Source organism: Mixophyes fleayi, chromosome 5 (assembly GCF_038048845.1).
Source record: "Mixophyes fleayi isolate aMixFle1 chromosome 5, aMixFle1.hap1, whole genome shotgun sequence".
In the NCBI taxonomy this organism is placed as follows: Eukaryota; Metazoa; Chordata; class Amphibia; order Anura; family Limnodynastidae; genus Mixophyes; species Mixophyes fleayi.
Genome location: NC_134406.1, coordinates 100,503,514 through 100,517,783, shown reverse-complemented (window position 1 = coordinate 100,517,783; position 14,270 = coordinate 100,503,514). Strand labels below are relative to the sequence as shown.

Here is a 14,270-nt window from a genome sequence, read left to right as displayed (position 1 = left end):
TACTGTGCGTGTGCAAGACCGCTAGCTTACTCATGCATGAGTACATTGCTGGTGACTGTCGTGGCAAAATGGTAAGTTAACCCTTACCGCTCAGGGCAAGTGTCGCTGCGGTAGCTGAGTATCAGTTCATCATAGTTGAAAATAGCAAAAAACTTACCTAGATCGCCTAAATCCTGTGAGCCCAGACCGTGAGGCCTCATCAATGAGTGGAATTACAATTTTCTCTGTCATGTCTGTCAACACGGTAAACGTAGGCTCCACAATGAAATCAATAAAACCTAAGCAATAGAATTTTATTAAACAATAGTCAGTACTAGTACTAAAATCAAATAATTTTTTAGCACCTTTTACTTAACACTCTTTTCTTTAAGGGGTTGTAATGTAACCTGCTGTCCTATATGGCAAATAGTGTGGTCCCACTTGGAACCTTCCCTGTTACCAAAAGCTGGGAACTAGATCCAATACTGGAGAACACACTCAATCCATTTATTTTTAATATAGCTCCATAGAGCTTCACTGGGTGACAATGCGCAGCCTAAAATGCAGGTTATATTAATGGAGGTTGGGGTTGTCCAAAAGTGGACTTTTGAAACATACAACAACATCATTAAAACATGTATAATTTGAAAAAGGTTTGTGTATTGTTGATGCATGAGTGTATAGTCTCCACTAGATGGAGCCATTGTATAAAAAAAAAAGGAACACACATAAATACAATTTTGTTGCAAGTAACTTAAATTGCAGGATAAAAAAAGAAAGTGACTAAAATACTGTACTACTGCACAGTACTGCACTACCACACTATTGTTACTTCAAAACGCCAAATGGCCAGATCTGAAACCAACAGGTATTGCGGACCTGTCTGAACAGAAGGATAACAAGGGAACCCTCCAGCAAAAAGTTTGCCAATAAGAATGCAGTGCCTGGCTGATCAGATTTGCATGTATATAATCTGGCATTAGTTTTGGACCCACACACCACAATTTCAGACTGATCTGGCCTAAAAGGAACAAACTGCAAGAGAAAATAACAGCGTATGCAAGTATGTGTTTGGTGTACCAAAAAATAAATAAATAAATAACAAAGGCATTGGGTGGATTTCGGGGTACTGTCTGTCTGACCAGTTCTCCGTACGTTATCATTCTGGTGATATGGAGAGGAAAATATAACAAATGATTCACAGAACTTTTAAAGGTTCATATAGGAATTCCTTCACAAATGAACCATAACCATAAGGTCAAAAGATTTCAGTGAAAGTCTTCAAAAAAGGGGCATTAACTATAAAACAGAGTTTTGCTTCATCAAGACATTTATTCCTCCTTTATATAAATAAATGCAGATATACTATACATATGCATTGTTTGCTTGCTGTTGATTTGTAGATGTACTATAAATGAACCCTGCCACGTGTCTTGGATTTCCTATGGACAGTGTTCTGTAGTGGAAATGTGCAAAAGAAATAGTATGAATGAGATCATATAACAGTTTTACTGTGTTTGGCACCCTAAAGAAAGAGGGGGTGGTTTTAAGACACTGAGCACATCCTATGATACATGTATTGGTGCAACAATAGAGCATGACATACAAAAAAAAGTTGTTAAAAGAATTCCCTGATTTAAGTCACATGATGTATTCTGAATGACTACACCAGCCACAACGTTTCTGAGAGCGTCTGTCTTATTGTTGTTGTGTATATATATATATATATATATATATATATACATTCCTTTTTTTGAGCACATTTGGTTACAGTGTGATAAAGAGTGATGTTTATTATTTGGTCTCACTCCTCTCATAAATAATTTAACTGCCCTTCAGCCGTGATTCTTGAGAAAGGGAAGGGAGATGGCTCTGAATGTCTTAGGCAGAAATAGCTAGTGCACAAATGCCAGTACACTTTACACTCATAATTGATCACAAAATACACTGCTAAAAGAATGCATGCGTTTTCCAAGTATTCCAATGTTCTTTTTACACATTAAATAAAAATGCAAAACCTCTAGGTATTCTCACCTATTTGGGATTGAGCAACCATTGTGGAATTGCGATCGCACAGTGGAGAAAATGGAAGGCCGAGTTCTGATTCTTTGTCACCCTGGGAATAGAAAATATTATGTATTATTTAATTGATTTTTTACAATTCTATACAGACTAACCATTCAAAACTGAATTAAACAGACAAAGGGTCTGATTCATTTAGGGACATAAACGGCAATTTTGTGTGTACAATCCGCAAAATGACTCAGCGCATGCCCAGAACCGGCTCATACGCCACAGAATGCAACAACGTTCAATTCGTCTTCGAGCGCAAAGGACACTTTTTATGATTTTATGGCAATGCAGAGAAGGGGTGTTTGCCTGAAGTGAATGTACAGTAAGGGGTGCCAATCTCGAGTGAATGCTAGCAGCATCCGATTCAAGCTCTGGGCATCTCTCAGGTACTTGTTTTTCAGCCGTATGCTCTCTTAAGATACATGCAAGTTTCAATCTAGGTTGATTACTCTGTGCACGCCTAGAATTGGACCATACGCCACAGAACGTAGCAGCTTCCAATTCATCATTTTCGAGTGCAAATGACGCATACGACAGATTACGATTTCAGGGACGGAAGGGGAGTGGGATGCACATAGTCAATGTACTATAAGGGTGTGCCTAGCTCAAGAGCACGCAACAGTGTCAGATTCAAGATATGGGAATCTCTAAGGTATGCAATTTTCTGGCATATCTCTTGCTCCAGGTACAGGTCCGGTGTAAGTGCTGATTAGTGATGACGGCTGAGTATACATGCTATTACATGTGTTTGCAATCAGGAGCAGCTAGAAAAAAATATTTTATTTACAATAGACTTTCATAACGTACTCATAAATGTATGTCATAGAAAAAAAGCAAAACACTTTTTTATGTTTTATCATTAATGCTTATATTAAGGTGACATTAATTGAATAGTTATTTTTTTTTGTGCGCTCTTTTGTGATTTTATATCCCACATATGGATTGGACGTACCCTGCAGTGTCTTGTCTAGTAGAGCAGAGCTACCCTACACCCTTATTCATCACCGCATGTATCTCACATTGGCTCTTTGTTGAATTCAGGTGTATATATACCCGATTTATGTGCGTTTTAAAACATTGTGCTCAGTATGCGCGTGCCTTAATGAATCAGACCCAAAATGTACAAAATATTTATAGCTGAGCAGTTCCAGAACTCATTTATATTATATACATTGTATTGTTCCTAACTGGATCCTACTCTGATGCCATTTATAACTGATCCAGATAACTGGGAATTATCGCAGAGCGTATTGTTCCAAGTATCAATGCAACTATATTTTAGCAACACTTTTGTGCATTATTGTAAGCATTGGATACATCTTTGTTATATTGGGTATTGTTTGGTAATTGTATAAGTAGAGTGCAAATAATAGATCATTAAAGATGCTCTCAGATTAAACAAAACTCTCAAAATAAATGTGTAGATATTTTTAAAGCAATACCTTTATCTAATGTATTTCATTTCAATCTTAAGCCTTCAACCTTTATAGTGTATTCTGTTTATTTTGACCTTGAAGGTAATCAATTTACTTTCTTGTTGCAATTTACATTATATAGTGCGTCTTTGTCTTCCCAATGACTCAATGTTTACATCCCAATATTCACTGTATAATGGCAGCCTGTACTGCCTTTACCAATGTAATGTACCCTTCTTACAGATCACCCAAGGGACTAAGTAATATATGTGAATGTCAGCTAAGTTCAGACAACAAATAAGCATAAATCCTCCAGATAACAGTTTCTTCTCCTCTTTTCATGCAGAATATGAGATTAGAATAGCTAGCCTATATTGGGATCTCTCTGTACTTTCAGCTGACACTCATCACCAGGTAAGCTACATTCCATCTCTGGAAGCCATTGAAAAAGATTGTGTGTGTGTGTGTGTGTGTGTGTAGGGGTGGGGGTGACTTCAGCATTGCTGATATGCAGGGGCGATGCTGAAAGCCCAAGCGAGACTACACTGCAGAGCATGGGCTATAGCAGCACATGCACTGGGCTCACTTCACCTATGGGCCCCATACCCACTGCACCACCTGCATCTAGCTCTCCTTATTACTAATGTCTAACTCAGGTATGAGGGGCCCACTCGGAGAAAATTAAGGTAGGGCCGTGAAACAGTGTGAGTGCTGCAACAAACCGTCAGTGCATCACTGAGGGATGTGGCCAGCCACCAGAAAAGAGTGGACAGCCACTAGAGGGGGCATAATTTAGGCAAAAGCCCAGCAGTATTAAGGCCAGTGAGTACAAATAACCAGAAATAAGGAAAAGGGCAGCACTAAATGTCTGAAAAACCTATAAACTTCAAACAAAACATTGTATTTAATATTCACCATGAAAAATAACAACAGCTGTTTTTTCTCTATGATTATTTCTTTTATTACAGGACACCAATGGTGTCACAGTTATATTTCGTTTAACCAGTTTTATATTCATAAATTTGAAGTTTTGCAACTATGTTGACATTGTTTGTATTTATATTTCTTGTTGTTATAAATAAAAATATACAAAAAATAACATCAAATTACAAATACCATAAATAAGAACATATATCTATCAGCACTGGTATAAGTCTCTAATTAACAGCTTGATCTCAATACAACACTAAAGCATCTCCCAGTTGTAAGGCACTATGAAATTTGCTGGTACTGTAGAAATAAATGTTGATGTTGATGAAGCATCTAGAAAGCAGTGCTACAATAATCTTAAAATCAATACAGAACCAAAAAAGTCTAAAAATAACTATATTGCCATACAAACCACAGATGTGGTGGAAATGTTGCAAGCAGTTCTCTATATCTATATACAAGACAGGCCTTGGTAGTAAGCCCCTATACATGGGGGTGAGTGCATCTGATTTTAATTGCATTTTAATGTTATTTAAAGCATATAGGTCAGTGTAGGATCTGCATACAATGAGGTGTCCTTGATGCTGGGATTAAATCTTTTGATCAAAATATGAACCAGTACCTCACATTTTCATTTTGCTAGATACACAGATATGCAGTGTTAAGGATAAGCGTTGACAACAACTGTCTTTTTGTTTTGTATACATATAGGGCATTTGTATTGGGTGGGGTACGAAAGTACGTAGGTGGTGTCAAGGACATGTAGGACGACGACCCCAAAAAAACGACCTAACTCTTAAAGTTACGCCAAAGTGTAAGAGTTAGGTCGGATGACAAGCGCCATTGCCGCTTTAAAAGTAGTGATATACAGGTCGCAATTGATTATGACATCAAAACAAGATGCCGTTCTTACTGGTGATCGGGATTTGTTAGGAGACTGTCAGGGACTTCTTCTGTCATTCTTAAGGTCAGTCGTCTTTTATCATCAGTCGCCCAAGTCACTTTTGCTTTTTTGGGTTCGTGGTAGTCACTGTCGGTGTTATCAGCACAGTTAAAGTGACTACCACCGTTTGTATTACCATGCAGCTGGTACCATTAATATTATGGGATTGATCTGGCGTGAGCTTAGTTCTAGTTCTCCATAACTAATACAATAAAATCTGGATCCAGCACATTACATGAAGGATATATGGCTCAATAGTTTAATAAAGTCTCTAAAAGAAAATAGATAATAATTATCTAGGTCTCTTTCATTGCATTTGGTGCATCTTTATGAACTTGGTACACATAGATCCCAAAGTATCATCAGAATCCTCTGAAAGAACAGTTCCAAAAAGAATCCATAATAGAGCAAATACGCAAACAATCGTATATTTCTGGCCAGTTTGCACCTTGTGATAAGAATAGAGGGTTAGCATCTCTGGGCTCGAATTTTTAAGGAAAATGAGTAACTTTGAACCTTGGCAAAACCAGTTCGCATTGGAGGGGGAGGCAAATTTAAAATGGGATGGCATATTTATAACTGGGGTAAAGCATGCTCTAGATCATCATCATTATCATCATCCTCATTTATTTATGTAGCGCCACTTATTCCGCAGCGCTGTACAGGGAACTCATTCACATCAGTCCCTGCCCCGGTGGAGCTTACAGTCTAAATTCCCTAATATACTCACACACAGACAGAGAGGAAGACAGACAGACAGAGAGGGAGAGCATAGGGTTAATTTTGATAGCATCCAATTAACCTACCAGTATGTTTTTTGAAGTGTGGGAGGAAACCGAAGCACCCGGAGGAAACCCACGCAAACACAGGGAGAACATACAAACTCCACACAGATAAGGCCATGGTCGGGAATCGAACTCATGACCCCAGCGCTGTGAGACAGAAGTGCTAACCACTAGGCCACTATGCTTTAAATTTAGTGTACAAATAAAACTAGTATTTGTGTGCTACATGAGAAAGCAGCCAGTATTTATCTTATGTGCAAAATAATAAACTAATTTGCACCCATTGTATTGTAACATGGTTGTGTCCAGGAGAAAACATACTAATATTTTTCCTTACTTTCCTTAATGAATCAGACTTACTGCTTTTACAGCATACTTGTCGAATTTCTCAAGTCGGTGTCCATGAGCTGCCTGGGGGAGGTGGACGTTTCGGGAGCGGGACTGTGCAAATCACACCATTTTGGCCCCGCCTCAGCAACATAATGACGCGAACGCGTCATTTTACAGTGGGGGCAGGCCCAAATGCTTCCTTAGAATCACAGCATTTTCGATCTAATTCTGCCCACTTTATTAGGCAGTGGGCAGATGTAGGAGGCTGCCATACTCTCCCGGGAGTCCAGGAGACCTAACCAGAATCCGGGAGTCTCCCGAACATTCCAGGAGATTTGGCAAGTATGGTTTACAGGACAGCTCTATAAAAGAAATAAAACAAGAGCCACATCCAGAATAAAAGAGAACTTTGATGTACTGCTTGTTTTGCACATCTAAATAATGACAAAGTACCTCAGCAACAAATGTGTGGAAGATATTGTCTTTTAGGGCAATTGCTTTTTTCCTTGAATATACACAAAACTAATTGTATATCATTATTTTCAATTGACAATCCTTTCAGCAGGCTGGAGCTGTCCTTCATTCTAGTATGCCTCATATAGTGTAACCTGCTTATGATTTTCGATGTCATATGCTGTAATACTTTTCAGGCAATTAATTTAACAAGATGACTGATAGCTTTGTATTGCTAATTTCTAGAGAACTGCACATACTTTGTCAGCATAAACTGCACTTTCTTCTTTAAAGATAAAACAACTTTAGTGTATAAGTTCACTGAAACAACTGCGATTAACGTGTAAAAAAAACCCTCTTTTAAATCCTTAGCTGACAATTCTACCAGTACTAGAGATCAGCGACATTTTCAAGATTGTTCACGCAAACTTTTTTCTTCATTCCACACTAGGCTGTACAATGTTCACATGCGGAAGTTGTCTTTAAGTGCTCTCAGGCCCCAACTGCACCACACAGCAGAATGAATTGACCGTCACTGCCCCATCTCTATTCATACACGATCAATTCTGCAAAATGCAGATGTTTAGCTTTAGTGCAGCACAGCATTCCACAAATGGCAAAGCAAAAGCGGAACTTGAAGATAGTATCATTGGAGATCCTCATCTTTACTAGGTACCCAAGATCTCATTGATGACAACAGACCATTTTAATGTTATGCATATTTAACAGTTTGTAAGTCTGGAAGTTTCTACCAAACTAGAGGAGATGACTATTATTTTCAAATTATATAAAAAGGAAGGGATATTAAATATTTGTGAATATGTTTGGATACCAGGGGATAAATGTATCAAGCTGAGATTTTTCCGGCGGGTTTGAAAAGTGGAGATGTTGCCTATAGCAACCAATCAGATTCTAGCTATCATTTTGTAGAATGTACTAAATAAATGATAGCTAGAATCTGATTGGTTTTTCAAACCCACCGGGAAACTCTCAGCTTACATTTACCCCCAGATGTAATTGCTTATAAGATTTTTTCAAGGGAGGTTAAAGTAGATGTCCACTTAGGAATAAAAATGTACAGCAATACAAAGCCATGTAGTATCTTTTATGGTGAATTTTTAACATTTTACCGCATACAAATACTTTTGGCAGGATTCTTATGAAAGAGTTAACTCAGATTGTTTTTGAACAAGAAATACAAAGAAGTATGAAATGAAACTAGAAGCAGTGTAGATTCTGGTCTATAGCTGCATCTTGTCACGTGTCAAAATTTAAAGTCTTATAGCTTGTATAGATAATAAGTTGACTCAGTGCCTGGTAAGATACACACAGCCTTTTTGATGCTTGTTAAATCCAAGGTCTAATGAGGGACAATGCTAATATATCTGCTCATTAGAGATTTCTAGAAATATGTTAAAATATTATACCCTCATCAAATGTGTTTTTTCACTAGTCTGCTTATGCCCTGAGATAAGTATCTTTCTATTCCTTGGCATATGCCATATATTATACACCTGCGTGATTGTGATATGTCTATGTAATGTGAACTTCAAAACTGATGTCTTTTGTCTGAGTAAATCAGAGTTCTTTCAAACAACAGACCTGTGTGTTTCTTAACTCTCGGCTGGCCGACACCTTATCTTATCACTGACCACTCAAGAAAATATCACTCATAATACAATTTAGTAATTCCTCATCTTATATAGTTTTAAAACTGGTGCCGGATAGACAGTACTATGCTAGTGATTAATTTGTTACAACAGCTAGCAGCCAGCTAGCTGTGGAACTACACAACTCACAATACTATGCGTAGTTTGCTCTCATAGTGAAGTCGCGTTCCCTCTGAGTCCAGATGATTGGGACTATCACTGCATAATAAACAGTCTCCTGGCAGATCTTAATGGAGTGTGACTTTGCTTTCTCCCAACTCTAAATTTGTCAGCACATTTTAAATTGGGTCTTCTACAGTGCCAAGCTGCAAAACTGTATCTTCTAGCTGGATTTACTCCTAACTGTGAGTCTCAGTCTGGGTCAACAGCATATGATAGGATGATAGTGGCAGTAGCCATTTAATTACACTTGCCAGACCTATGCTATAGCAGGAAAAAGCTGTAAATAACATGTACAAACTACTGTCTATTCTCTTGAGCGGATCGCAGAGTAAATAAAAGTAAATACATAAAAACACATTGTATGTCTCAAGATGTGCCTAAGTAACATTGTTCCAGGGTCAGTTTGAGTGCGATGCTCAATGAGCACTAATGAACAGATGATGTGATTGACAGCACAACAGTACTCCACAATAGTAACCGACAAAATCAACTGCTCGCAATGGCTGCATGAAACAGGTGTCATTTAGTATAATTTAACTTACTGGAGATTAAAGTATATACAACTGGAACATAATAATTATTTGTAAAGGACATTTTAAAGGCATATAAAACATTTTTAAAAATCCCATTTAAGTTTTATTTTTATCAATGAAGTCAATTTAGAGTGTTGCTCCACACTTAGAAGATCTTTAACAAATAGAGTACTATTTGTGGATCATTGAGTAGAGGATTCTGTTTGCATTGCACTAGGAAAAGGCCTACTACATAGGCAAACCGAGGGGGGGGGGTTTCGTAGTGCCTGGAAACCCCTCTCCAAGCCTGGGACACTGCTTAATTGAGGTGGCTGGACCCTGCCCCTGCTTCACAAGGCTCTGCTCGAAAAGATAGAGCTGCATACACCTAACAGTAGTGCACCCGGCATTGACCCTGTATATTATGGGGATAGGGAGAGTTGGAGAGCAGCCAAGCAGTCTCTAGAATTATAGCCACACCACCGTGCATGCTGGTCACGCCCACTGGCCGCGTGGTGAGGAAACCCCCCTCTGCAAATCCTGCGTTTGCCCCTGTACTATGTCATGCTACAGAGAAGAGTACAACTTATTACAAATATGGGACCCAATGGCTCTCTTACACTCTGTAATGATATTTATTTTAGTTATGCCTGTATTTGGCAATTTGTATTCAGATGAACATGATAGTTAACTTTTATTCATTTATTACATTGCATACCTTTGTTGTCCTCTATTTAGTGTACTTTATACTTTGTTGTCTTGTGGTATATTATTTATTGTATCTTTTGAAAATTGCTAATAAAAGCATATAAAACAGGCATAACTCTATGACTGCCTAATTCAAAGCTTTGCAAAACTCAAATGAACCTGTCACTTGGTCCTCTAATATTAATGTTTGCAGGGAATATGCAGCCAGAAACAAGCACTTTAGCCTGGCAGTCTGACAGCTTACAAGTCAAGATGTCAGAATGCACTATGCTCAGTCTGGTGTCATGTTACAGGTTATCTGATTTTTGGGGGCTTGTTACATAGAGCCTGATTTAAAATTAAATGTAAAATTATGGCTTTTGCATAAAAAAAATGCGTCCATACACATATGTTATCTGCACCTGTATTTTGAGTTGCATATATCTTAAGATACAAGCAACTTTAAATCTGGGGCCTGATTACTCTGTGCATGACCAGAACTGGACCATACAACACAGAACACAACAGCTTCCAATTAATCTTCAAGCAACAATAACACATTCGACAGATTACAATTTCAGGGATGGAAAAGAGGGGGATGCACGTAGTCAATGTACAGTAAGGGTATGCAAAGCTCAAGAGCATGCAGTATCAGATTCAAGCTATGGGCATCTCTAAGGTATGTAATTTTCTGTCGTAGCACTTGCACCAGCTAAAGGTCTGGTGTAAGTGCCAATTACTAGTAATGATGACTGCGTTTGCAATGATTGCAACATGTGTTTGCAATCCGGAACAACTGTAAAAGTGCATTTTATGTGCAGTAGACAAAAAACACGTACTTTAGAGATGCACAAAGCTTGAATCTGATGATGCTGTATGCAATCGATGTTGGCACCCCCTTACTGTACATTGACTACATGCATACACCCATTCCGCTCCCCGTTCCACCCCTGAAATCCTAGCCTGTCGTAAGAGAGCAGAGGAGGGGGACAGAGAGCAGAGGAGGAGGACAGATGGCAGAGGAGGGGGACAGATGGCAGAGGAGGGGGAAAGATGGCAGAGGAGAGGGACAGATGGCAGAGGAGGGGGACAGAGAGCAGAGGAGGGGGACAGATGGCAGAGGAGGGGACAGAGGAGGGGGACAGAGGGCAGATGAGGGGGACAGAGGGCAGAGGAGGGGGCAGAGGAAGGGGACAGGGCAGAGGAGGGGGGCAGAGGAGGGGGACAGAGAGCAGAGGAGGGTGACAGCGTGACAGAGGGCAGAGTAGGGTGGCAGAGGAGGGGGACAGCATGACAGAGGGCAGAGGAGGGGGACAGAGAGAAGAGGAGGGGGACAGAGGGCAGAGGAGGGGGACAGAGGGCAGAGGTGGGGGACAGCGTGAGAGAGGGCAGAGGAGGGGGACAGCGTGAGAGATGGCAGAGGAGGGGGGCAGCATGAGAGAGGGCAGAGGAGGGGGACAGCATGACAGAGGGCAGAGGAGGGGACAGCATGACAGAAAGCAGAGGAGGGGCCAGCATGACAGAGGCCAGAGAAGGGGGGCAGAGGAGGGGGACAGCGTGACAGAGGGCAAAGGAGGGGGACAGAGGGCAGAGGAGGGAGACAGCGTGAGAGAGGGCAGAGGAGGGGGAGAGCATGAGAGAGGGCAGAGGAGGGGGGCAGCGTGACAGAGGGCAGAGGAGAGTGACAGGGCAGAGGAGGGGACAGCGTGACAGAGGGCAGAGGAGGGGGCCAGCGTGACAGAGGGCAGAGGAGGGGACAGCGTTACAGAGGGCAGAGGGGGCAACGTGAGAGAGGGCAGTGTGTCTGGATGCAGAGGGGGCAGTGTGCCTGGATGCAGAGGGGGCAGAGTGTCTGGATGCAGAGAGGCATTTTTGCATACAACTAAATAAGTATTTCTGTCGTGACCTAAATACTTATTACAATTTTTTGACCTAACTACTTCTAAAACAGGGCTGCTCAGTAATTATTTTGGAGGGGTGCCTTGAAAAAATTTGGAGACTCTAAGGGTGCCGCGAACTGAAAAAGTTTGGGAACCACTGCTCTAGACTATACTCAGTTTCTGATTTCCTTAACACTCCTTTCCCCCTCTTGGATCATCACCTTGTTAGCTGCTTGCTCACCCCCAGTTCTTTACCCTCCCCGCTGTCAAAATCTTCCACGCCTCCTTATATTCGAAGAAATATTAACTCTTGAATTTCAACAGTTTTCCACCTCTCTTCAACACCTTCTCTCCCCAGTTTCTACATAGGGCAGTATCTCATTTTTACCATACCCTTGCAACTGCCCTTGATCAAGTGGCTCCAGCGACTCTTCATATGTCACACAGAATTCATTGTCAACCGTGGCACACTAAAGTAACACAAAATCTACAAAAACTCTCTCGCAAAGCAGAACGTCACTGAAGTATATCTTGTACCTCTAATGATTTCATCACATATACTGCTATCTACCGCTCCTATCGAAATGCTCTGGACACTGCAAAACAAACATCCTCTCATAAATGATCAGGCTTCTAACCACAAATGCCTTTCTAACACATTTAAATCTCTTCTAAACCCTCCCACCCCAAACCCTCCAACTACTATCAGTGCCCAGGATCTTGATTCCTATTTCAAGGACAAGATTAATAATAGATTGAAATAGTATCATCTCCCTTGACTAGCAATCAGCTCAATTCCTTTGAAGCAACTTTTGACATCCTCTCTTCATTGATCCCACAAATGAAGAGGATGTTTATACGCTCTCCTCATCTTCATACTCTAACTCCTGTCCCATTGATCCCATACCCCCACAAATTGGAATGTCACTGTCTCCTGTTCTCACTCCACCTCTAACTCTTTCTACTTGTATCTTTCCATCATTATTCAAGCACGTAGTGATTACTCCTATTCTGAGAAAACTAAATTCTGACCCAAACTCTCTCTCAAATTGCTGCCCCATTTCTTTGCTCCCATGCCCCTCCAAGCTTCTTGAGAAAATTGCCTTATATGCTTTGTTTCTGAAAACAACCTATTGCATCCTCCTCAGCCAGGCTTTCCCTCTCAACACTCCACAGAGACTGCACTGACCAAGGTTGTCAATGATTTGACCACAGCAAAAACTAAAGGCCTTTACTCTCTTCTAATTCTCCTGGATCTCTCTGCTGCATTTGACACTGTTGACCACTCTCTCCTCATACAAGCGCTACAATCCATGGGTCTTGAAGGCACTGTCCTATCCTGGTTCTCATCCTATCTATCTAATCACTCAGTGTTAATTTGTCTGGATTCACCTCTGCTCCACTTCTTTTATCAGTTGGAGTACCACAAGGCTCAGTCTTAGGTCCTCTGCTATTCTCTATCTACACCACTTCTCTTGGAAAATTAATAAGCTCCTTTGGATTTCTGTATCATCTCTATGTGGATGATACAAACATTTATCTATCCTCTCCTGATCTTTGACCATCTGTGTTGACTCGTGTTTCTCACTGTCTTTCTGCCATTTCATGTTGGATGTCCTCTCGCCAACTCAAACTCAATCTATCAAAAACAGAATTAAAAATATTCCCACACAAAAGCAGAAGCTTCTTGCCTGACGTTTCTATTTCTGTTGATAACATGACCATAAATCCCACCCCACAAGCTCGCTGCCTAGGTGTAATCCTTGGCTCACAACTATCCTTTGTTAACCATATTGGCTCTATATCTAAATCATGTTACGTACATCTAAAAAACATTTCCAGAATACGCAATGTCTCACACAAGACACTGCAAAAACTTTAATTCATGCACTCATCATCTCCTGCATTGACTATTGCAATTCCCTTCTTACTGGTCCTCCCAAAATCAGACTCAAACCCCTACAATCCATTTTGCATGCAGCGGTTAGATTGATTTTCATTTCAAATTGATCTTCCTCTGCTGAGCCACTCTGTCAGTCTCTACATCGGTTGCCTGATTTTCAATTAATCCAATATAAAATTGTTCAACTAACATACAAGGCTAGCACCAAAAATTGCACCGACATACATCTCCTCACTTGTCTCAAAATATCTCCCAACTCAACACCTTCGTTCTGCACAACATCTGTGTCTCTCATCCACTTTCATCACATCCTCCCATTCCCGGTTACAGGACTTTTTTCGGGCTGCACCTACTTCAAACCTTCAAGCGTTCTCTGAAAACCCACCTCTTCAGACAAGCTTACGATATTCCTCCACCACCATCTTATTCTCCCTAGGTTACCCTATTACCACTTTCTGAACAGCTAACACGTGACAACAACCCTCTGAAAAATATTGCTGTGTGACTGATCATACAGGCCACCCAATACATTTTACCTTTGCAATCTA

The 14,270-nt window shown here is 40.5% G+C and overlaps 1 protein-coding gene across 5 annotated transcripts in view; it reads right to left on the bottom strand.

Annotated features, from left to right (window-relative positions):
• Positions 1–14,270, bottom strand: part of PDE1C (phosphodiesterase 1C) — a 702,427-nt gene that overhangs the window by 55,327 nt on the left and 632,830 nt on the right. For all 5 annotated transcript variants that reach the window (XM_075212604.1, XM_075212600.1, XM_075212602.1 and 2 more), the window contains 2 exons: positions 2,014–2,095; positions 158–278 (listed from right to left, as the gene is read on the bottom strand). In XM_075212604.1, the coding sequence (XP_075068705.1) occupies positions 158–278; positions 2,014–2,095 (203 nt within the window). The remainder of the gene's footprint in view (positions 1–157; positions 279–2,013; positions 2,096–14,270) is intronic.